A 22,354-nucleotide genomic window follows, 5' to 3' on the forward strand; every position below is an offset into this window, starting at 1 on the left:
GATCTCCCAGGTGTCCATAGGAGACTCGACAGTAAGTAAATTTTGATTAATATGGCTAATATTCATATTTTATATCAGAAATAGAAAATATCTAAGCAGCAGATCTACTAAAACCCGTAAATGGAAAAAAATGGGAAATTGTGCACTAAATTTGAAAAAAACAAACATTAGAATTTAAATAATTTAATCAAAATTATGATAAACACTATAGATTAACCTAAAAATTAACGAATCGGGTACCATGGTTCTAGAACGTCCTTAAACTGTTTGCGTTCTGAAAAATAATCATCAAAATTATAAAATAATCGAATATTTATTACGTACCGAAAGGTGGGAATTCTTCGGGATGTAATTGAATGTAGTGACGAAGAACGGCGTCTTTATCCGCTAAATATTTATTTCGATAATCATCAACAACTTTACCAATTCCACTACAAATAACAACTGCTCCGATGTGTTTTTGTACACCTAAAAGGGATTTTTAAATAAAGTTACGTAATTATTTGCATTTTATAGGTTATAATTACCGCTGAAAACAGGTTTCCTAGCCATATAATTAGCTACAATTACACTAACAAATCCCATGGTACCCCAAATTACTGGATTCCATATTTTACTTAGGAAAGGGGGTTCTCTTTGACCTTCTAACAACTCTAAAGGAGTCAACGCAATTTTTGGCCCAGTAGCCATTTTTGACTTATTTGTTATTGTAACTAAACTGAAGTTGATCTTATGAAGTTGTCAATTTCTTCTTTAAATATCATTATTTGACTTTAACTATATCAACTATAACTTTGTTTTGATGCAAAGGAAAAAATATGTAGATGTTAAGAATGTAGCTTAAATCTTATATTAATACTAAAACCTTAAATTTGTAATTTCAACAAGTTTTTTAAAATTTTAATATAAAATATTCTAATAGTAGTAAAATTTTAGAATGACCAACTGTCTTTTAGAATATAGCTCATGATATAATAAAAAAGAAGAATTAAATCGAGGTTATGCTTAAATTTCGGTATTTATTATTTTTATTTTTTGGTTTTTATATTGTCTCATCAGCTGAAAAAGGAAATGAAGAATCCCTATTGGCGGAAGAACTGTGTATCCTTTTTTTATTATTAAAAACCTCTTTTGTATCAACATTATATCAAAAGTTGTATTATTTTTCTTAATACTGTAATTACAGATAAAAAGTTATATAAACAACAACGAAGAGAACAATTAGATGCTATTAAAAAGTTCCAAAAGTTATCAAATCATAAAAAACAATACTCTACGATAAATTTAATGTCTCAAAAAATTTTTGAAACTATTATAAACAGTAGAGTATTGTTAGAATCCTCTTCATTTATTCCTGGCGTTTCCAATTTTCCTTTAGAAGAAAAAATAAGAGAAGCTTTATCCAACATCTTAGAAAATACTGCTTTGTTTTCGGAACTTGTTTTAAGATTCCCCGAAATTTCTAGTAATCTATTAAAGAGTAATAATAACTGGAATTTGGTTTTTCAATGGGGAATAGCTTTTAGTTATCAAATGAAATATCTTCTCGACGAAAATACTATTACCTTATTAAAATTAGTCGGTCAGGAACTAAATCATACAGAAAGGGACCCAAACTATGTAAATCCTTACAGAAAAGCACCATTGAAAAGAGATAATGTGGAAGTAATACCCCCAAAAAAGAAATTGAGGAGAGTTATAAAAAAAGGTCCGAAATTATCAGTTCACAATGAATTGTAATATAATTTAATTATAAATAAATATTTTTACTGCAGTATGTTCCATAATTATTTATTATAAAAATGTTTAAGTTCACATATTTTAGAGACATTGACTGGTTTTCGCTGTCATGTTGAACAGTGTTGCAATTTTTAGTACATTTAAAAGTCATAAGTTTTCGTTCTTTATGGACGTTACAACTAGTTGTTTTAAACTCAGAAATTGATGTTATATTGAAAATATTTCTCTCAAAACTACAAACGATTTAAAATATACTTTTTTTCAATTTTAATATTTATTGAACTTAGTAGAAAGAGACCGAACTATTAGTTGGTAAAAGAAGAAAGATAGGTTATATCTGTTGTTATAGTAACATCAATAAAAACAAAGATATTGTATTAAATAAAAAATGCACTGGGACGAAGATATAGATCTTCTAGTAGTAAAAAAGGTATTAAGAGAAATTTATTATTCAGTTAGAATTAAGAAGTTGTATTTCAGCCTGCACCCAAGCAAGGCAGACGTTCTAATAAAAATTTAGAAGATACTGAAATTATACAGGATTCTCCTAAAGAAGACGTGCGTTCTAAAACAAGAAAAACGGGAGTGTGGAGTGATGAACCTTTAAAAACAACTAGGTATGTACAACTTATAAATTTTCTTTTCTTATTTAATCAATTTTAGATCAGATACAGGGAGAAATATAATTGAACTGTAAGTATTTGTGAACTTAATTCATTCAATTTGTGCAATATTCATATTTCAAGGGAAAGGTTTCAAAACGATAAAAAAACGGATGTTAATGATGATATTCCAATAATTCCAGATATAGACGATGCTTCTGAGGATCTAGCATCAACGTAAGAACAAAAATTCACTTACAAAATGATTTTAACTAAATTTTTTTATAGAATTTCCGTCGATAAATCTGTGAAAGAAATTAACAGTCAAGTAAGTAGCTTGAAGGTTGATGAAAGTAAAGTATGGATGTTGGGAGACATCGATTTATCTTGTTTAACAAGTAAATTGTACCCAGAAAAAGATGTACAAGAATTTGCTGAAGAATGGACATTAGATTCGTTGTTTAACGATCTCTTAATAAATACAGAAATAAATTAACTTCCTAAGTAAAATATACCCAAATTATAATTATTTTAAAATTTAAATAGATAATTTTAGTATTTTTACATAATTATTCAATAAAATGTTAGAGAAATGATTGTATTTTCATTTCTAAAAGATTGATTTCCAAACAATCGATTTTTTCCCAAGTTGGTATTTACAAAGAAAATATAAATCAATCAAAGTGATCCAATAACAAAGAATAGTTTGAAAACACTTCAAAGTATTAGGCATAACCCATTAGTTGTTTTTTCTATATATTTATATACTTTTGTTTGTTTTATATTCTTTGTACAGAATCAATTTTATTATATATAATACATTATATAAAAAATAATTGAGAGTTATCACTAAAACTTATTTAAACTTCATCCTGAGTGGAAGTACAGGCCAAAAAATTGGATTATTTTGTTCAAAGTGTCTCTCATAATTCAGTTGTACAGCCGTTTCCATAGCCATAATTTTTTCAGCTGCATCGCCGTAAATCCGCCTCATTTCTTCAAGTCTATTTTTCATATCAGGATCCGGTAAATTTGCTTCAGTTACATCCATTATTTGAGATTTATCTTCTTTGTTTATCTTTTTATTATTGCCAGGTTTTTCTTCTGCTTTGTTATACACTCCATCTCTAATAACTTGGGAATACATATTTCGCAAGTGTTCTTTCAACATGTTGTTTTCTAATTCTAAAGTTATTGCTCTCGCTTTCCAATAAGCGAGTTGATCTTGTCTATGCCATTCGATAAGCTCTGCGGGTATGGGTTTTGAGCCATTATTAGATATCCAATCGACATCATCCATATTAATCACTTGTACTTGGGAACACAAATCGTGAGTGGTTTTTTCTAATCTCTTTTTCTTCAAATTTTTGTAATATTTTATTTTCGTTTGCTTTCTTCGTATATGTCTTTTGGAATTCCCGATTTGTTTGTTTTTAATTTTACTAGCACATTTTTTATTACGCTTCTTTTTAAATGAAATTAATTTAACGTTCTCTAATAATTTATTTTTCATTTTAACAATCTTCTTCTTTTTTATATTCGTAATTCAAAATTGTCAATTATAAACGTAGTTCGATGCCACAAAACTGTCAGTCATACAAATTATTTAGTCTGCAGATATAAATTCATTATTTTTTTCTCAATTTTATCAGAATATTTAAAGATTTGAAATTATGTTATCACGGTTTCTATCAATTTATTTTCTATTTTAACAAATTCTTCTTTTTTTTATTCGTAATATAACGATAATATAACGTCAAATGTATACGTAGCTCACATTCGAAGTTTTTAACCTGTAGATATCAATTTATTATTTTTTTCTATTTTATCGAAATATTTAAAGATATTATATTATGTTATTATGTTTTATATTAATCCACTACTCATTTTGACAAATTCTTCTTTTTTATATTCGCAATTTGAAATTATCATATGTATACGTAGTTTTATCAGAAATTAACAAAACTACTGTCAGATATTTGACCTATTTAATCCATAGTTATAATTTTTTTTTTCAATTTTATTCAAATATTCAAAAATAGTATATTGTTATCATGTTTTCTATTAAATTATTTTTCATTTTGACAATATTCTTCTTTTTTATGTTCATAATTTGACGTTGTCAATATTATACGTAGTTCTATGTCACATAAGAAATTAACAGAACTACTGTGAGACATTTGAACTATTTAACTATTTAGATATGAGTTTATTATTTTTTTCTTAATTTTATTGGAATATTAGAAGATGTTATATTATGTTATTATTTTATTGATGTTCACTGCCAATTCGTCTTCGGCAATAAGGACATACACCAAAGATGATATTATTAAACTAAGGTAAACGTATATGCTATTTAAATTATGAAAAATTTTTTATAAAATTTTTAGGGAAGAAGTAAGGGAAATGTTTTATCACGCTTACGATAGTTATTTAAAATTTGCTTATCCTTATGATGAATTAAGACCAATTAGTTGCGATGGTGTTGATACATATGGAAGGTAATGATAAAATGATTTTATTGTCACTTAATCATGTATTTAAACATTTCAGCTACTCTCTTACTTTAATAGATGCTTTAGATACTCTAGCTATTATGGGGAATTATTCTGAATTTCAAAGAGTCGTCGATATTCTCTCTACAAAAAAAGATTTTGATGCTAACATTAACGTTTCTGTATTTGAAACCAATATAAGGATCATCGGAGGCCTTTTGAGTGCTCATCTAATGTCTCACAAGTAAGTTTAGAATTAATTTCATCATCAAGTTATGTTTATTTCTCTTATTTTTAGAGCAGGTGCGAAATTAGAACCAGGTTGGCCATGTAATGGTCCTTTACTAAGATTAGCAGAAGACGTAGCTAAAAGACTGATAGTAGCTTTCAATACTAAAACCGGAATGCCTTATGGTACGGTGAATTTACACAGTGGAGTTCCAAAAGGGGAAACAACTGTAACTTGTACTGCTGGAGTTGGTACATTTATTGTTGAATTTGGTACACTAAGTAGATTAACAGGAGATCCTTTATATGAAGAGGTAAATTCACTGATAATATGATAAAAAATGTTTTGAAATGTATCATTTTAGGTAGCTTTAAATGCTTTGTATTCATTATTTAACCACAAATCCCAATTAGGACTTTTCGGTAATCATATAGATACAGATACTGGAAAGTGGACTGCGCAGGATGCTGGTATAGGATCTGGCGTTGATTCTTATTTTGAATACTTAGTTAAAGGATCGATTTTATTACAGAGGCCCGAATTGATGGAAATGTTCTATGAAGCTAAAAAATCTATTGATAAATATCTAAAAAAAGATGATTGGTATATGTGGGTTTCCATGACGAAAGGACAGATTACTTTACCTGTTTTTCAATCATTAGAGGCGTATTGGCCAGGAGTTTTGAGCCTAATAGGTAATAATCATAAAATTTCTTTCAGAATTCATCTATGATTTAAAAAAAAAATGAAAATTTTAGGGGAAACATCAAGTGCAATGCAAACTTTACATAATTACCATCAAGTTTGGCAACAATATGGTTTCACACCAGAATTTTATTACATTCCTCAAACAGAAGCTGGTAGTAATAAAGAAAGTTACCCATTAAGACCAGAATTGATTGAATCTATTATGTACCTCTACAGATCAACTGAGGATCCATTCCTTTTACAAGCCGGAGAAGATATTCTGAGGAGTATTCAACACAGTGCAAAAACTCCATGCGGTTATGCCACAGTAAGTCCTATTTAACACCATTTAAAATTTCATTTTCACTTACTAATTTTACAGATTAAAGACGTTAGGGATCACAAAAAAGAAGATAGAATGGAATCTTTTTTCCTATCGGAAACAACGAAATATCTATATCTTCTTTTTGATCCGGACAATTTCATTCATAACCAAGGTGAATCTGGTACAATTATCCAAACTCCGAATGGAGAATGTGTCATAGATGCAGGAGGTTACATATTTAACACAGAAGCTCACCCCGTAGATCCAGCAGCTCTACATTGTTGCCATAGTTTATCCAATAGAGAATTGATTAATTTTAAAGATCTGGAGAAAGATAAGGATCTCTTTAAAGGAATAACGGTTCAAAAAAGGAGACTTGAATCCGACGTTGAAGAAGAAAAAGAAAAAAGTGAAGAAATTTTAGATGAAGAAGTGACAATTACAACAGAATCAACTACTGGTTATGTCAAATTGGAAGATAACGATAATGTTAGTCGGAAAATTACTGGTGGGTCAGAAGATTTCGAAGAAAATACTACCGCAGGGGAAAACGAAGAAAAGATGTCGTTTTCGAAGATTATAGATCAAGTATTGTCTAAGGAGACCAAGAAATTTGATCCGCAAGAAATGTTAGAAAGGTTTAGGAAAGAAAATAAATATCCGGCTAATATTACTTGGGAAAATAATTTTAAATTACTATCTTGTAAAGCACAACCGTTTTTACAAAGATTAGCTATTTTGGGAGAAATTTTTAATAAATAACTTGATATATTGTATTTTATTTAAACACCTTTTTTAAATAGAAAAAAATTCAATAAAAACATAATATTTGAAGCAAAATTGTATGTAAATCCCTATTTTACATAAACTAATCTGGATATACATAAATCGGTCATTTTGAAATACTTATACCGTTAACTTTTAAGTCTAAAATTTCTGGAAAAAAACTTAATATTCAATAATAAAAAAAGTAATTCGAAGGGAAACTTTCACATACATACCCCTTTTATTAAACTAGTTACGTACGCCTATGGTTAAACATACATAAGTCGGTCATTTGAACTACTGATATTTTTGACTTTTATGCCTAAAATTCCTGGAGAAAACTATATTCTATAAAAAAAGAAATTTTTATATACATACCTCTTTTATCAAATTAGTTACGCCTATTGATGATCTTATAGGAATCGGTTATTTGAACTACTGACTTATATTTAATTTCTCCGAACCTATAACCTAAAAAACTTAATATCAATACTATATTAATAGAAACTTCATTCAAAATCCTCTTTACCTTAAATTTTATATCTAAGATTTACAAAATAAATTGAAATTCAATCAAGAAGTTATATTTGAAACAATAATTATGTTGGGATCCGCAATCAGCTGATAGATGATCTATTCAGGGTTCCTAGCCTAGAGGTTTTCACCCCAAATTTAGGAAAGAAAAAAATGGGCTGGCTTATTATATTTTTAGGGATTCTTATAACTTTAAACATCGATATATAACATGATGGATCATGCACATTTCAACCATTCAGAAAAATGTTGAAATTATTCAATGCCAATATGTATGATTTCAAAAAATCAGAATCCGAAGAAAATAATTTGTTACTTGCAGTTTTTAATATTTTATAAATAAAGAATTAAAAAAAGGAATTACCTAATGAAATTATTTATTTTAAAATTTATTATTTTTGTTGTTATTTACTTGAAAATATTTAATTATTTGTTTATAAATAATGAAATTTGTTACTGGAGATCCCTAGTTATTGTGGGGGATTTTAGGAGTTTTTGAATTTATGTTTATTGTTTCTGAACGAATAACCTAAAAGATTTAAATAAAAATTTTGATCGAAATTTTCTGATTGTTTTGCATTTTATATAAATTAGGTACGTCTATGGATAATTATACAGAAAACGGTCTTTTGAACTACCGATACTACTGATATATTACGTTCAATTTTTCCGAATTAATGACCTACAAGACTCAAATTTTTATATTCAATGATATTTTAAGTCTAAATTTATTCATTATCTTAAATTATATAATCGGAATCATAATAATAATCGTTCTTTTGATTACCGATTTTGTTGACTATACCTAAGTTTTCGAATCAAATAACCTCAAATACTTTAAATTCAAGGATAAATAAAATCTGGAGCGAAATTACTTTTTGAACATCCAGATAAATGGAAACCAATGGTATGTGAGGATATTTAAAATTTACAAATCAGTGACTATTAATGGCGATGAAATGTCAATTCTGTCAAAAAATCGGTATCGACCTGTTTCGAAGCTAATTGTCAAGATGACAAAAATCTGAAATTTAAGTTTATTGTTTAAGTTGAGTTGTAATATTGTTTATTTAAGGATAATAATAAAATGGACTTAGTTAAAGGTAACTGCTTTTTTTGTTCGAATAAAAAAGTAGTTTCGGATACACGGAATGTTCAGAATACTATAATAACCTTATTTACGGGATCTGATATCAACGAAGAAAAGGTATATTTATTTGTGTATATATTAATTTATATAAAATTGTTTAATATATCATTTATTAATTATTAGATTAGCAGCTTTCCTATTTTATTTGTAGCTTTTAACTTTAAGACCTCCCAGGGTATGTCATTTGTGTTATCACAGTTTCGTTTTAATGAAAAGAACTCACGACGATATTTTACATTCGAGTTCAGCGGAAAAAGTACACGAAAACTGTCATTTATGTGGTAATTCAGAAGATGTTATCAAAGTTTTAAAATGGAATCATTTTGAAACGATTGGTAAAGATTACCGTGGTATCGTTGGAAATTCTATATCCAACGCGTGTTCAGATTGCCTGTATTATTTAGAAACCAAGAATTCCGTTAAAGATAAGTTGATTGCAGCAATCGTAAGTATAAAAATATTATTTATGTAAAAAAAAGTTTTATGCCATTTTAAATGATTGTTTTAACAATTTCTAGCCACAATTGAAAAAACAACTATCAGATTTTGTGTCTAATATTACTAGTCATTCTACTCCTTTGAAAAGAACAAGAACTAAAGCAGAAAGGAAAGTTCCTGTGGAATTTGTAGATTTGACACAAACAAATACAGATATAAATGGGTTTGAACCTCTAAGGAATGACCCGCAATTGAGAAAATTAAAATTAGTTTCTGAAGATCTGAAATTAATGAACCAAATTCTCATTGTCAGACTGCAGAGACTCGGAACATCATTGAATAACGTGAACGAGACAATAGAGAAAAAAAACCCACAGAAAAGAGTTCGGTTTAAAGATATACACGAATTGGAGGAAGATATTTGTAGTATGCCTAAAAAAATAAATTATAAAGAAACTAGATACCATGATAATTTGACTTTTAATCCCTATACAGACAAAAACAGCGAAAAAGAAGATGAATTAGTAGAATATGAAATCAAAACAACGCCTAGAAGATCCAGATATCGGGATTACAGCGATGATAACAGTTCCGATTCCCTAGACAGCAGAAAAAAATCGAATTTTAAAATAAAACTAACTAAAAAGAAGCCCAATGCGTTTCCTCTAAAACCTGCCCTGGTAAAACCACCTCTTAAATCCGCTCTTGTTTCCAAATTACCTCCAATGAAACCAGTTGTTAAAACAACCCCTAAACCAGCTCTTAGGTCGAGAGCAATTAAGTCTGCGAAGAGAAGACCAGTGGCAAGGTCAAGAAGAGATTCGGTTGTAACTCCAACTATAGAATCGATAATGTCGCCAAAAACTAGGTCTGCGAAAAGTAATTTTACAAATAGTTTAGTGATAAACGTGGAAAGGATGAAAATTCCAGAATTGAACGGTATAGAAGAAGAAGAAATTGAAGTTAATATCGAAGGCGAGGATCTTATTGAGTCCGAGGATCCGTTAGATCCGCTTAGGATAGATAATTTCGACAACGAGGATGTGATTGAAGAAAAAAATTGTTTTAATCTAATCACGAACGATGACGAAACAGTAATTGGAAGAGCTCAAGAAGGTGATTATTATAATTTTGATCAAACGCTGTTTGATGATGAATATTATTTAAATTTTCAGTTATTCCTGAAAATATTTTAAATACAAACGGACATATTGAAGAGGAAGAAGAAGATACGGATTGCGAAATAACGAATACTAAAGAAATTATCAGTATTAGTTCTGAAGATGTTAGTAAAACAGAGTATTACATAGAGAATAAAGACACCGAGGATACTGAAAATGTGGAAGAAACTGTTGATGAAATAAAAATGTTTATTATGAGTAATGCTAAGGAAACAAGTGAAATTGATAAATTAAGAGAGACGCAATTAGTAAAAGGTAATATCATATTTTTAAAATGTTGAAATCTGAGTAGTTCAAATGTCCTAAATGAATAGAAATCATATTTCATTCTTTCTTTATGTACCGGAAGAAATTTTCATGGTAAATCAGGAATTTGTAGCTCAAATATTCAATAATGGTGATTTTGTATGCAGAGTCTCGCAAAATCATGTTTCTACTACCTATAGTCCTAAATAAGTCTTGCCATATTTATAATTGTGAATAATAATAATCTAGTTGAAATGAAGTAGTTCAAATGTCCTAAACAGTCTCACGAAATCATGTTTCTTTCCATCTACATGTACAGTAATGAGTTTTTACATTAAATCGGGTATTTATAGCCCAAATTTTCATAAAAGGTGGTTTTGTGTGCAGAGTAGTTCAAATGCCTCACAAATTCATGTTTCTATTACCTACAAATGCTAAATAGTCTTGCCATATTTATAATAATGTTTTTAACTGATGATAAAGTAGTTCAAATGTCCTAATTATATTTACAGTAAAATCAAATTTATTTATAATTCCAAGGTGATGTTGATAAATTTATTTTTTCTTCTATTAATCTTTTTAGAATTCTATAAAATAAACGATCCCCTGGAAAATAATGAGGAAATGGAAAATTCCAACAAACAAGATGAAATAATTATGGAAACTAATACTTCTCAAATTGAGACCACAGTGAAAGATGTAGCTGTTGGTAAGTTTGGTGGATTTAGGACTTGATTTTGGTTAATTTATGAAATTTTTCACTTCTAGAACAGATTGAAGAGGATTTTAATGGATCTTTAGAAAACGAAAGCCAAGAAGAAGAAACTGATAAAGTAGTAAACAGTCAAGACGAAGCAGAGACAGAGAATAGTCAAGAAGAAGATAAAACAGATAATAGTCAAGAGGAAGATAGAACAACGGAAAATAGTCAAGAGGAAGATGGAACAAAGGAAAATAGTCAAGAGGAAGATAGAACAACAGAAAATAGTCAAGAAGTGAGCAGTCAAGAAAGTCGAGTGGAAACAAGTCAAGAGGATAAAACATTAAGCCAAGAAGAATCAAAAGATGAAGATGAGAATAGCATGGAAAATTGGAATCTCGATATCGATAATATAGATCAAGAAAACGTCATCGACAGTTGCGAAATAGAAGATAATGGAGTTATTAAAAAACGTAAGAGAGAAGAAGACAGTTTATCGGATTCCGGTTGTTCGGACAAAAAGAAAAAGAAAGTAACTTTTAGTGTCGATCTACATGGTGATTAATGTGCAAGTGACACTTTTTTTATATCGTTTGTAATTTGCTTCAAGTCATCGGCCACTAATATTGAATTCCCTTTTCAAGTACTTGATATAATATTGAATTTTATTTGAGAGGTCATGTCATTAATTTTTAATCAGTATTCGAATATATCTTCTGTATCCTTGTTCTAATGAAGAAGACTGAAAACCGTATTCTATATTCATTATTCTTAGTAGGTCAAATGTACCAAATAATCCGAATAAATCAAATTTCTATCTACAGTAGTTTGATATTTTTATAAAAATATGGGTCAAAAGTTTCTTACTAGAATGTGAAAATATGAATTATTATTGAGTAGTTCAAATGTCTTTACCAATTCCTTGTATCTTTCCACAGTGGAAAGTATCAATTTCGAGTCAGGTGATATAAAAACTGATAATTTATACACTAAGTAGTTCAAACGTCTCACAAGCTCATGTTTCTATCACCTACGGTGCTTGTATATATCCGGTATTTATAATAAGTTTGTAAATGTATCAAATCATGTTGAAATAGTGATTTAATATTAATCTAAGTAGTTCAAATGTCTCAGAACAATCTTCCAGGTTTAATTAACCAACCGTTGTGCCCATTACTTAAGTTCAACAGTTTTATTTTGCCCAATGGATGGAATTTTGTTTTTTTTTTCACAGAATTTAATATTTTGACATGACTTCATGGAAAACCTTGGGTTAATTGAAAAGTACTTATAAGAGGTGATTTAATTAATAACGATTAAAAATGTAAGACTCAAAAGTTCGCGCAAGTGGCATTATCTTGAAATGTACATTCTTTTTTTAATAAAACTCAAAATCGACAATTTTTGTTTTCAATTGTTACCCCATCCCAAACTATTTTCCTAGATTTTTGTTTTATAGTCCATTTTTCAAAATATTTCATCATTTTTTCTCTAAAAACAATTTTTTATCATATTTTTAGGAACTACATGCTTCAAAATTAATTATAACCTAATTTAGTGTTTGCTGAGTAGTTCAAATGTCTCATCAACTTTCTATAAACACATTTCAGGCATTTATAGTCACAACCGCCAGATTCTTAAATTTAGAATCAAAATTTTGTATTAGAGTAGTTCAAATGTCCCAAATGATCTGACAAACTTGTATCTACCTATAGTGAAGAAAGCTACTTTCCTAGAATTTTATTTTATTGTTCGCTTTCCAAAATATTTCATCATTTTCTCTCCAAGAACATATTTTTATAAATTATCACGTTTAAAAATGAATTTATTGTATACTGAGTAGTTCAAATATCACATAAGTAAATAAAATAATCAATCGAAATTATTTATTCACATGCTACAATTATGTGGCCACCTTGGAAAGGGTATTACATCCTTAATATTTTGAATACCAGTTAAAAATAATAAATATCGCTCGAATCCTAATCCGTACCCAGCACTAGGTACTCCTCCAAACCTTCTTAAATCGATATACCAATCTAATTGATCATTTGATAAGTTTCTTTTCAATTTTTCAATGTTATCCTCGCGTAAACTACCACCAACCATTTCTCCTACACCAGGTACCAATAAATCGAAAGCAAGAACCTACAAACAGTCATTATATTTTGAAAATTATTATTATGTCAATTACCTTCGATGGATCATCTTCGGATTCCTTCATATAGAAAGGTTTGATGTCTTTTGGCCAATTTATTATAAAAGTAGGAACGTTTCCACAGTGTTGCACCAAAAATAATTCTTGTTCTTTTGATATACCAATTTCTCTTCTAAAACTCCTTTCAAATTTATCCTTATTCTTTTTCAAAATATCCTCAGCTTCATCATATTCCAAAGTTACAAAACTTTTATTCAACCAATGATAACAGTCTATTGTATTTTCTCTACAAACATCGAGGTCGTCTTGACATTTTTCCACAACTAATTTCGTTACATCCTTAACCAATTCTTCAACAGCTGTCGTTAGAGCGTCTAATTCCTCTATAAATGCTATTTCTGCTTCCAGCATATAAAATTCTGCTAAATGTAATCTACTTTTGGAGTTTTCGGCTCTAAAAGTAGGTCCTAAATTGTAAACTTTGCTTAAACCGTGTGCTGCAGCCTCTAAATGAAGTTGTCCGGATACAGTTAAATACGACTTTTTATTAAAAAATGCCTCTTCAATAGGTTCACCTGTAAACTTATAATTGAGGACATTCTGTATAAATAAGGGAGAAGCTCTCTTAAGGACGCTCCTATTGATCAATTTTATATAATTTCAAAATCATGAAAAGCAGTTTAGGAGGAAATTAAACGTTTGAAGAAGTTAAGAGAGATTGAAAACAAAGAGTTTAATTATTAACTTACCTTGTTTAACCATTGATTTAAGTAAATTTTGGCTTTCGGGTACAACCCTGAATATTTCTCCGGCTCCTTCACAGTCATTCGAAGTTAAAACAGGGGTTTGGACATTAATATAACCTTTATTGGTTAAATAATCATGAAAACATAACTGCGCCGTACTTCTCGTTCTTAATACAGAAGAGAATTTATTAGTTCTTGGTCTAAAATGTAAATATTGTCGCACGTAATCCGGTAGATATTTTTTCCTAGGAGCAAACGGGTAACCGTCCGTAACAATACAATTATTAAATATTTTAATTTTATTAGCGTTTATCTCTTTTTGACCCTTTGGTGATGTTTGTAATATTCCTTGGGTTGTTATCGAGGCTCCGGTTGTCAAATTTTTGGGAACGATGTTGTTAGGAATGATAATTTGCAATTTTTTAGCCGTAGACCCGTCGGATATATCTAAAAAGACGTTATCTTTTTGTTTTCTTAATGATTTTATCCATCCCTAAAACTCATTTATTTGTACCTAATACAGATTTACTCTTAATCAAATTAATAACCTTTATTTTTATTTCTTGTCCAATATCAACACTTTCTAAAATATTATGTATAGTATAACTATAGTTAGTAGTTTGTTGTTTTACTTGTGTTTTTATTGAATGTTTAAACAAATTCACGAACATTTTTTACATAAAAATAGGTTATTAAATCTTCTTTAATACTTTTAAACTCTATAAGATATCAGCCATATTATTTGGATTTAGTATACATTTTCAAGGAAATGGAAACAACAAAAATATTTATGTATTTTATATATTTATTTATTTATATAAATGTACAAAAAAGTTAATGTTTTTTTAATTGACAAAATGAATCTCTTCTTCTTCTCGGTTGTGATGGACAAAACAAACACGTCGACTGTTTACCTAGGCAAGAATAATTATTTTTAACATCCAATATAATTCGGTCTTCTTTTTTCTTTAAAAGCCACCAAGGCCTCGATTCTATCTTGTGTAGGCAGGAGTTGACAATAGCAAGCTTCTTCTATAGACAAACCAGTCGCTAAATCAACTTCTAATCCTTTATTAATAGCCTTTTTAGCCATTTTAACACCTACTGGTCCATTAGGTAGAATTTTTTCAGCTATTGCTAACGATTTTTCAAAAGCGGCGTCATTGTTTTCATTATGTTCCACAACGTGATTGACAATTCCGTATTCTTTGGCTTCTTTACCATGAAAAACAGCCGCTGTGTAAATCAACTCCTTTGCCAGAGAGGGATTTATCAGCCTCGGAAGCGTTTGGGTACCACCCGCTCCGGGCATTATGGCTAAACTCGTTTCTACAAGACCCATTTTAGCTGTATCTGCGGCTACTCTAATATCTGAAGCTAACGCTATTTCTAATCCACCACCTAAAAAAATAAATAAATAAAAACAATAAATTTGGATAATTAATTATTTACCCATAGCTGCTCCATCGATAGCTGTGATGACTGGTATAGGTAAGTTTATTATTTTATATACCATATTTCTCAATTTTAAACCGAATTGGTACACTTCATTTGAAGACATTTCTATACGTTCTTTTAAATCGGCTCCTGAAATTGTTATTTTCGTTACATATTTTTTAATATCGTTACGTATTTACCTGAACAAAACACTTTTGGAACCAAACTATGCAGAACAACAACTCTTGTTGTATTATTAATAGCCAGTTGATCCAAAACATGATGAAAATTGTTAACAAGATCGACACCTAGAGCGTTTTTTCTTTGAGGCCTGTTTAACCCCACTGTGGCAATACCAGTATATTCTCCCGTTAAATGTTTTACTACTAGTTCTTTGGAACTGTGAGAATATGATCTAGTTGTTGGTAAAAATAGATTAAACAATTTCTTATTCATAATGTGATTACTAATCGAATAATAACACTTACAAACTAAATAACCTGAAAAACTTTCGTCGTCCTATCGCATTATAAACATTAGAGGTAGCAACTACCGTTCCCACTATCCTTTATCTATGTACCGTTCCGAAGAATATTTATTAGATCTGTTATTGAACGAAATTACGTGGGCAAGTTTGTATTAAATAATTCATAATTATAATAATCAGATTATATAATATGTTTTAATATTATTAAAAGCTTTATCTACCTCACTATAAATTACATAATATCGTAGTAACTTTATATGTTATAATAACTGATACTGCCCATCTCTATATAATAAGGTCAAAGCGGTCAAACATGTTGAAATCACAATGATAATGATAATTACGATAACATAGGTAACGTGTTTATAATCTTTGGGTAATAATTGAAGCTTCCAACTTCTTATATGCACTGGGACACGAGTTTTTTTACAGTAGCATGAAATTATGTAATTAAAGCTTGAAACATAATTGAACGTAAAAAAGGTGATAAAAAATTATTAAGTAAATTTCAAAGTTTTTAATAATTTCTTATTAGCTTTTTATACGTTTACTAAAGATAAAAATTCGAATATCATTGATATAATCATATTAATTAGAGAATAAACCAATTCTTTTCACAAATCACAACAACTATATAAGATGTTTAATAAATAATCATCTTTTGTAATACCATTTGAAGTGATTACAAATAAATTCTCAAAAAGTAATACTCAATAAGAATCAATCATTTTTTAGTTAAAAGCGTTACGCGCCATCTATCGGTGAAGTGACAAATGTCGTTAGATTAACGTGAGTCCTAGAAAGACAACTTCCGTTTCTAATAATTACTTCAACAGGTCCGGCTTTAATAATTTTGAAATAAAAGTGGTATTCAATGAGGTAAATTTCAAATTATACATTATGTTTTTTGAAAAAATTAGAGTGAATTGGAATAGAAAACTTTTAGATTTTTATAATATAACGATGAGATTCATATCCATACATTACTTTTATTATCACTATTTTGCTAATGAATCTGTTAAATATCAAATCGCAAATTTCGATATCAAACAGATAAGATAGAAGATTGCTATTAACAAATGAAATTATACAATTAGATTTTATCAAAAAAACACTTGAAATGAATAAAATCTATAAATAATTGATGAATTCAATCTTTGTTTGATTCGGCCAAGCGAAAAAGAAACATGAGGTACCTCGTTCTATTTTTTTCATTTTTTTACGTGTTTTCTTCCGTATCTGGTCAATATAATTTAGAGATTTTGGAAAATTTCGATGTTTTGAAGAATTTGCTTTATGAAAATTTGCAGAATTCTAATGTTTCCGATATTTGTTTAAAACAATGGGAAGAACTGCGCACCAATGGTACTGATGACATGTGGCAAAGTAAGTAATATAAAAAATTATTTTCAAAGTCAAAAATATTGTTTAGGTTCAACTTCCAATCAATATTAGTGCTAAAAAGGCGAAAATGTTATGTAATTAACACAATAATAATCACAATAATGAAATAGAACAAAAATATATATTATTTCTGTTCTAATTAATGAGGCGCAGATTTTTTAATAGTGATAATTTGAGGATGCGGATGCCATCTGCTAGAATGAATTCAAAGCCGACCCTAAAACATTATAGATCTGATTTTACTATTTTAGTGATTCCACTTTTGACCTTCATCCTATAGATGTCACTATTACTAAAATAGTCATACTAAGAGATCTACAAAAAATGTAATTTTCTATTTATAATCAATTTTTTTATTACAAAAAATTGTCTTTGCTCATTAAATCGATAATATAGAGATCAAAATGAAACGTTCTGCGATATATAAATAATAACATCATGATAAAATTGTTTGACACAAATATCGAGAGGAGTATAAGAATCTTGTCGCTACTGTTACTCGATCACTGCTTTTGACAACCGTTACTTTAATTTTAGTTATTGACTCCACTTCGAAATTTCCGTGGAGTGGTTTGTCCGTTAGTACAATTGTTGATTGGGGAAATTACGAACAATGCTTAAACGTTCATCATAAATATTCCGGAGGGGATATAAAAGGAAAATATTGCCCTTTCGGTTTTCTCCTACCTATTAATGTGAGTATCAACAATTAACGGTAACGTTACTACATCCGTTGACTAGTTCTTGATGTAATACATAGATGTCGTCACAAACATTAATTTTAAACTAGACGTTATAAACATTTTTATTTGTAGGGTGTTTATTTATTATCTGTTTGTATGCCAAATGGTTGTACTTATAGTGATTATAACGCTGCTATAAAGCTACCTCTATTTACTCATTCACCATGTCATACCAGGGATGATTTGAATGTAATTTCCGGTGGAGATATTGTTTTTCTGTAAGTTACTCGTTAATTTTTATACAAAAATTGTTCATAATTAGTTATAAACGTGAATAGTTATTTGTTTTTATTGGATTACAGTGTTTTTATTGCTGTAATATTCATAATAATAGCTGCATCAACTGGTTATGATGTTTACATTAAACACAAGCAAATAAGTGAGTATAAATATCACATTTATATTTACCATAACTATTTAAACATCCCGGATAATGAAAACATATTCTCAAATACCATACTTGGCTAATAATTAAAGTATTTACAGAAAGTGCTCACCCACTATTTTTGGCATTTTCCCTGTATACTAACACGAGGAAACTTATACAAACATCGAAAAACCACACCGAACAAATTCAAATATTTAACGGAATTAAAACTATCAGTATGGCTTGGATTATAGCAGGTCATACTACACAATTACGTATGGGAGAAAGTGTTCTTAACTCTAAAGCCGTATATCAGGTAGGTATTCATAAGTTTCGAAGTTTTCGAACAATATTTTATCATAATTTTCATATTATCTCAATGAAACATTATTTTGTTGGTTTTGATTATCAAGCTTTGAAGAAAAACTCATGACATTCGACATTACCTTGACTTAAATCTTTTTGCTGTGATGATTCAGCCTCTAATAGATATAGCTTTCATCCATATTAACAGAATATTTGGCTGGCGAGCATATGTGATCGAAGTCCAAGTTTTCTTCTGTTCCTGTGATACTTATATTCTATTTTTAGAAATATCAACAATTGAGTACTTTTTACTTAACGTCAGCTCATCTGGGAGTAGACGCGTTTTTTTATATGAGTGGATTTTTGATAGCTTTCGCTTATATGAAACAAAAAACGAAGCCAATGGCGGTACAAATAAAATCTATACCGCTTTTGATAATACATAGATATTTACGGTGAGTTATCATATCATTGCTACTCAAATGTTTCGTATTGCGGGTTGCCGCTTTATTATTTCCTATTGTTCATTTCCGTTCGATTGTATTGTATTGTTGGTTGCCGCTTTATTATTTCCTATTGTTCATTTCCGTTCGATTGTATTGTATTGTTGGTTGCCGCTTTGTTATTTTCTATTATTGGTTTCCGGTTGAATGTTTTGTATTGTTGGTTGCAGCATTAATACTTTGTATTGTGGTTTGCCGCTCTATAAGGTATGATATCATCTGAAATAAAAACTTTAGACCTGTATTTGACATAAATATTTCATACTGAAATCTAGGAACTTTCGGCTGTATTAAAAATAATATGGATGAAAATCGAACTTATAGGGCGAAAAAATGAATAATATCTTATTTATTAAGAAATAGTTTTTGTTTAGATTGACACCAGCTTACGCAATGCTGTTTTTCTTTACCATAACAGTGTTTAAATTTTTGGGGGAAGGTCCTATTTGGCCGTCAGTTTTAAATATTCTAAAGAGCCGTTGTCAAGATCATTATTGGACATACTTTACTTATACGCAGAATTACGCCAATTATAAAGAAATGGTAAATATCATAAACCCCTCGTATGTAATGGTAGATCATAAATTAAACAGGATAGCTGCAATATTAACATTTTTCAAAAGTCTCTTTGATAAAAATAATGAATTCGTTGAGGTGAAACTGTTTTTAACATTTTTCTTATGTGTTAACATTTTTAACCTCTATCAAAGTAATTCTAATTTCGCTCTATGAAGTTATTTATAGTTTAATATATGATCCACTTTTTTATTACTACTTGTATATTTCTTTACTCCAATAATTTTAATTCTCTTCTCTATTTTTTTTAGTGTATTGCCCATACTTGGTATCTATCTGTCGATATGCAATTGTACATTCTTAGCATATTATTTTTAATACCTCTATCAGTTCTGTTGGCTAAAAATGCAAAAAATTTCAAATTGGTTATGATTCTTTGTTTTTTGATCAATTTATTTTGGACTTTATTACCTTTAGCGACGAAATTGATTTGGACTAATTATAGAAAGTAAGAAAATTGTTATTTCATTCGATAATGGGACACACTGTATATATTATTAATATTTTAGTGATTACGAAACTCATTCACAAGTAGTTACTTATACAATGGGCATAACTATGGGGATTTTTATGAGAGAGAGAAGAGATAAGCCATTTCTTTATGGAAAAATTTCAAAACCTCAGGTACAGAAATGCTTATTATGAAAAATAATCCTCGCAATTCTCATTTGTTCTTTCATAAAACGTGGTTATTCTTCGATTTCCCCCTGTATCACATTGTGACAGTGTAGAGGTTCGTTGACCTCTACAGTTCGGTTTATGACGCATGTGTTATAAGATTAATTTGTTATTATCATACTTTTTATTAATATTTTTATTTGTTAAATATCAAACTTTATAACTAATTCACAAATTTACAAGAGTGTCATTAGTTTATAATATATCAGTTTCATAAACAAAAAGTGTACACTTAATCGCTCGTAGTAGCTTGTAATCCAATACATAACGGAGCATTAAAGGACGCGTCAAAACCTAACCTTGAACTGTTATTATAATCAAAATACGAGAATAAAATATTTAATTCAAATTCATACAAAATAAAAAAATGTGCATTCCTGAAAAATCTTTTTTAACATTTATTCTAAAAACATCGTCGTATAGAAATCAATTTTTTGTAGTTATTTAATTTATTAATGTGGTGTATTATATTGCCCGTAATGGCCGCCAATGCTGTCCTCTACGAAGAATATATTTTTACCGGAAAACATACACAAACGGCGCAAACATATTTCAGTACTTTTTATAAACCAATATGGTGTATTAGTTTGAGCTGGATGGTATATTCGTGTTACTACGGATACGGGGGTAGGTCATATATAACAGAAACTTGTGATTGGACGTTTTTTGTCGTTAATTCTTTTAGGAATAGTTGCATGGATTCTTAACAGACCAACGTTACAAATTACGGCGAAACTTTCTTATTGCATGTACCTTTTACATGTTCTCGTAGTTATACATGGAACATTTACATCAAAATCGCGAAATTACTTCAGCGATTACACCAACGTGAGTATATATACAGGGTGATTCGACATATGGAATATGCCGTGTAGATTTAACATTTCATTATAAATTGTTTTTAGTTTTTGAATTGGTGCTCATACTTTATGATAACTTTCATAGTAGCTGTCATATGGACGTTGGCGTTTGAATCGCCGATGATCACAATTGAAAAATTCGTTTTTGGCGGGGGAGCCCCGAAAAAACAAAACAAGACTAAAAAACATAGTAAGTATTCATTTTATACTTAATTCTAAGAATTTTTATTTTTTTGTAAGAATCGGCCAATATAGTATCAATTTATGAAGTAATACATAACCTTATTAATTTATATTCAACTGTCAAAACTATACTACAACCTTAAAAAGTTGTTGATACAGTATAAAATTCAACCTAACCTCATTTATTTCTGCTCAACTGTCAAATTTAATTATATAGCAGCGTTAAATAACAAATTACATATCACAGTTTGTTGGAGTAGAGACTACGCTTGCGCGTTTTATTGTTTACCTATTCTATACATAAGTCAATTTGGGATGACGTCACTACCAACCGCCATATTGTCTTGAGGGACGAACATTACGTTATTTACATTAAAATTATTATTAGTAGTGGTGTTTTATTTTCTTTTCTTTTCATTGTAGGTGTTTCATCTAAACCTTCATTCAAACAAGGTGCTACGAAAGCTATCGACCAACCGACGGTGTGAAAAAAATTTTTATTTTATTGGTTAACGATGTTTTGTAATTTATTTAATAATAAAATAATTTATAACAAATCTGCATTTTTTTTGAGTACCCACAGCCGAAAATTAGTAAAAACTTTCTCATAAATATGATCCATTTATTTAAAAATGTACTTGTATACTATGTAAACATTTTTGATCTGGCAACATCGCACTATTAGTTTATACGAGTTGTGTGGATAATATATGCTGAATAATATAATAATATATAATACCACCTCAATTCACTTTCTTTTTAAGATGAATAATTCTAGTTCGATTTCAAGTAACCCGCCATATTAACAAGGTTT

At 29.1% G+C, this 22,354-nt stretch overlaps 9 protein-coding genes across 9 annotated transcripts; 5 read left to right on the plus strand and 4 right to left on the minus strand.

The window, feature by feature from the left end:
* Positions 1-167: 167 nt before the first annotated feature.
* LOC130901519 (NADH dehydrogenase [ubiquinone] 1 subunit C2) lies at positions 168-714 on the minus strand. The gene is made up of 3 exons (XM_057812964.1): positions 528-714; positions 325-468; positions 168-274 (listed from the first exon to the last, which is right to left on the minus strand). The coding sequence occupies exons 1-3, from the start codon at positions 688-690 to the stop codon at positions 225-227; spliced, it is 357 nt and encodes a 118-aa protein (XP_057668947.1). The 5' UTR covers positions 691-714; the 3' UTR covers positions 168-224.
* Positions 715-993: 279 nt separating this feature from the next.
* On the plus strand, positions 994-1,774 carry LOC130900975 (coiled-coil domain-containing protein 134-like). The gene is made up of 2 exons (XM_057812008.1): positions 994-1,101; positions 1,187-1,774. The coding sequence occupies exons 1-2, from the start codon at positions 1,002-1,004 to the stop codon at positions 1,738-1,740; spliced, it is 654 nt and encodes a 217-aa protein (XP_057667991.1). The 5' UTR covers positions 994-1,001; the 3' UTR covers positions 1,741-1,774.
* Positions 1,775-1,869: 95 nt separating this feature from the next.
* LOC130900976 (intraflagellar transport protein 43 homolog) lies at positions 1,870-2,935 on the plus strand. Its single transcript, XM_057812009.1, has 5 exons — positions 1,870-2,170; positions 2,221-2,357; positions 2,404-2,433; positions 2,487-2,579; positions 2,631-2,935. Exons 1-5 carry the CDS (start codon positions 2,129-2,131, stop codon positions 2,836-2,838), a joined length of 510 nt encoding a protein of 169 aa, XP_057667992.1. The 5' UTR covers positions 1,870-2,128; the 3' UTR covers positions 2,839-2,935.
* A 30-nt stretch (positions 2,936-2,965) lies between these two features.
* Positions 2,966-3,865, minus strand: LOC130900974 (uncharacterized). Its single transcript, XM_057812007.1, has one exon. It carries the CDS (start codon positions 3,853-3,855, stop codon positions 3,199-3,201), a length of 657 nt encoding a protein of 218 aa, XP_057667990.1. The 5' UTR covers positions 3,856-3,865; the 3' UTR covers positions 2,966-3,198.
* A 613-nt stretch (positions 3,866-4,478) lies between these two features.
* Positions 4,479-6,854, plus strand: LOC130900973 (ER degradation-enhancing alpha-mannosidase-like protein 2). Its single transcript, XM_057812006.1, has 7 exons — positions 4,479-4,681; positions 4,733-4,843; positions 4,896-5,081; positions 5,136-5,379; positions 5,431-5,761; positions 5,825-6,081; positions 6,136-6,854. Exons 1-7 carry the CDS (start codon positions 4,590-4,592, stop codon positions 6,838-6,840), a joined length of 1,926 nt encoding a protein of 641 aa, XP_057667989.1. The 5' UTR covers positions 4,479-4,589; the 3' UTR covers positions 6,841-6,854.
* Positions 6,855-8,028: 1,174 nt separating this feature from the next.
* On the plus strand, positions 8,029-12,493 carry LOC130900972 (glutamic acid-rich protein-like). Its single transcript, XM_057812005.1, has 6 exons — positions 8,029-8,584; positions 8,679-8,972; positions 9,046-10,081; positions 10,141-10,401; positions 10,976-11,101; positions 11,161-12,493. Exons 1-6 carry the CDS (start codon positions 8,465-8,467, stop codon positions 11,655-11,657), a joined length of 2,334 nt encoding a protein of 777 aa, XP_057667988.1. The 5' UTR covers positions 8,029-8,464; the 3' UTR covers positions 11,658-12,493.
* Positions 12,494-12,896: 403 nt separating this feature from the next.
* On the minus strand, positions 12,897-14,794 carry LOC130900978 (probable asparagine--tRNA ligase, mitochondrial). Its single transcript, XM_057812010.1, has 4 exons — positions 14,545-14,794; positions 14,000-14,489; positions 13,287-13,825; positions 12,897-13,240 (listed from the first exon to the last, which is right to left on the minus strand). Exons 1-4 carry the CDS (start codon positions 14,665-14,667, stop codon positions 12,983-12,985), a joined length of 1,410 nt encoding a protein of 469 aa, XP_057667993.1. The 5' UTR covers positions 14,668-14,794; the 3' UTR covers positions 12,897-12,982.
* Positions 14,784-15,944, minus strand: LOC130900979 (methylglutaconyl-CoA hydratase, mitochondrial). The gene is made up of 3 exons (XM_057812011.1): positions 15,634-15,944; positions 15,449-15,583; positions 14,784-15,397 (listed from the first exon to the last, which is right to left on the minus strand). The coding sequence occupies exons 1-3, from the start codon at positions 15,887-15,889 to the stop codon at positions 14,931-14,933; spliced, it is 858 nt and encodes a 285-aa protein (XP_057667994.1). The 5' UTR covers positions 15,890-15,944; the 3' UTR covers positions 14,784-14,930.
* A 1,134-nt stretch (positions 15,945-17,078) lies between these two features.
* On the plus strand, positions 17,079-22,097 carry LOC130902746 (nose resistant to fluoxetine protein 6-like). The gene is made up of 13 exons (XM_057815011.1): positions 17,079-17,306; positions 17,862-18,019; positions 18,140-18,285; positions 18,370-18,446; positions 18,554-18,750; positions 19,026-19,195; positions 19,618-19,786; positions 20,071-20,267; positions 20,329-20,443; positions 20,938-21,124; positions 21,183-21,325; positions 21,403-21,547; positions 21,964-22,097. The coding sequence occupies exons 1-13, from the start codon at positions 17,108-17,110 to the stop codon at positions 22,026-22,028; spliced, it is 1,968 nt and encodes a 655-aa protein (XP_057670994.1). The 5' UTR covers positions 17,079-17,107; the 3' UTR covers positions 22,029-22,097.
* Positions 22,098-22,354: the final 257 nt, after the last annotated feature.

Source organism: Diorhabda carinulata, chromosome X (assembly GCF_026250575.1).
Source record: "Diorhabda carinulata isolate Delta chromosome X, icDioCari1.1, whole genome shotgun sequence".
Taxonomy (NCBI): Eukaryota; Metazoa; Arthropoda; class Insecta; order Coleoptera; family Chrysomelidae; genus Diorhabda; species Diorhabda carinulata.

What these genes read in the sequence shown, in the direction of transcription:
- LOC130900974 (XM_057812007.1), bottom strand. Translation starts at nt 3,855, where the DNA reads ATGAAAAATAAATTATTAGAGAACGTTAAATTAATTTCATTTAAAAAG.
- LOC130902746 (XM_057815011.1), top strand. Translation starts at nt 17,108, where the DNA reads ATGAGGTACCTCGTTCTATTTTTTTCATTTTTTTACGTGTTTTCTTCC. An exon ending in GGTGGAGATATTGTTTTTCT is followed by an intron (nt 18,286 to 18,369) that starts GTAAGTTACTCG and finishes ATTGGATTACAG; the next exon opens with TGTTTTTATTGCTGTAATAT. An exon ending in GAAAAATTTCAAAACCTCAG is followed by an intron (nt 20,444 to 20,937) that starts GTACAGAAATGC and finishes AATTTTTTGTAG; the next exon opens with TTATTTAATTTATTAATGTG.
- LOC130900978 (XM_057812010.1), bottom strand. Translation starts at nt 14,667, where the DNA reads ATGTTCGTGAATTTGTTTAAACATTCAATAAAAACACAAGTAAAACAA. An exon ending in GACAAGAAATAAAAATAAAG is followed by an intron (nt 14,490 to 14,544) that starts GTTATTAATTTG and finishes AATGAGTTTTAG; the next exon opens with GGATGGATAAAATCATTAAG. An exon ending in TAAATCAATGGTTAAACAAG is followed by an intron (nt 13,826 to 13,999) that starts GTAAGTTAATAA and finishes ATAAGTTTACAG; the next exon opens with GTGAACCTATTGAAGAGGCA.
- LOC130900975 (XM_057812008.1), top strand. Translation starts at nt 1,002, where the DNA reads ATGCTTAAATTTCGGTATTTATTATTTTTATTTTTTGGTTTTTATATT. An exon ending in CCTATTGGCGGAAGAACTGT is followed by an intron (nt 1,102 to 1,186) that starts GTATCCTTTTTT and finishes CTGTAATTACAG; the next exon opens with ATAAAAAGTTATATAAACAA.
- LOC130900976 (XM_057812009.1), top strand. Translation starts at nt 2,129, where the DNA reads ATGCACTGGGACGAAGATATAGATCTTCTAGTAGTAAAAAAG. An exon ending in GGGAGAAATATAATTGAACT is followed by an intron (nt 2,434 to 2,486) that starts GTAAGTATTTGT and finishes TCATATTTCAAG; the next exon opens with GGAAAGGTTTCAAAACGATA. An exon ending in TCTGAGGATCTAGCATCAAC is followed by an intron (nt 2,580 to 2,630) that starts GTAAGAACAAAA and finishes ATTTTTTTATAG; the next exon opens with AATTTCCGTCGATAAATCTG.
- LOC130901519 (XM_057812964.1), bottom strand. Translation starts at nt 690, where the DNA reads ATGGCTACTGGGCCAAAAATTGCGTTGACTCCTTTAGAGTTGTTAGAA. An exon ending in TAGGAAACCTGTTTTCAGCG is followed by an intron (nt 469 to 527) that starts GTAATTATAACC and finishes AATCCCTTTTAG; the next exon opens with GTGTACAAAAACACATCGGA. An exon ending in CGAAGAATTCCCACCTTTCG is followed by an intron (nt 275 to 324) that starts GTACGTAATAAA and finishes ATTATTTTTCAG; the next exon opens with AACGCAAACAGTTTAAGGAC.
- LOC130900979 (XM_057812011.1), bottom strand. Translation starts at nt 15,889, where the DNA reads ATGAATAAGAAATTGTTTAATCTATTTTTACCAACAACTAGATCATAT. An exon ending in TCCAAAAGTGTTTTGTTCAG is followed by an intron (nt 15,584 to 15,633) that starts GTAAATACGTAA and finishes TAACAATTTCAG; the next exon opens with GAGCCGATTTAAAAGAACGT. An exon ending in TATCGATGGAGCAGCTATGG is followed by an intron (nt 15,398 to 15,448) that starts GTAAATAATTAA and finishes TTATTTTTTTAG; the next exon opens with GTGGTGGATTAGAAATAGCG.
- LOC130900973 (XM_057812006.1), top strand. Translation starts at nt 4,590, where the DNA reads ATGTTATATTATGTTATTATTTTATTGATGTTCACTGCCAATTCGTCT. An exon ending in GATGATATTATTAAACTAAG is followed by an intron (nt 4,682 to 4,732) that starts GTAAACGTATAT and finishes TAAAATTTTTAG; the next exon opens with GGAAGAAGTAAGGGAAATGT. An exon ending in GCTCATCTAATGTCTCACAA is followed by an intron (nt 5,082 to 5,135) that starts GTAAGTTTAGAA and finishes TCTTATTTTTAG; the next exon opens with AGCAGGTGCGAAATTAGAAC.
- LOC130900972 (XM_057812005.1), top strand. Translation starts at nt 8,465, where the DNA reads ATGGACTTAGTTAAAGGTAACTGCTTTTTTTGTTCGAATAAAAAAGTA. An exon ending in CTGATATCAACGAAGAAAAG is followed by an intron (nt 8,585 to 8,678) that starts GTATATTTATTT and finishes TTTTATTTGTAG; the next exon opens with CTTTTAACTTTAAGACCTCC. An exon ending in ATAAGTTGATTGCAGCAATC is followed by an intron (nt 8,973 to 9,045) that starts GTAAGTATAAAA and finishes AACAATTTCTAG; the next exon opens with CCACAATTGAAAAAACAACT.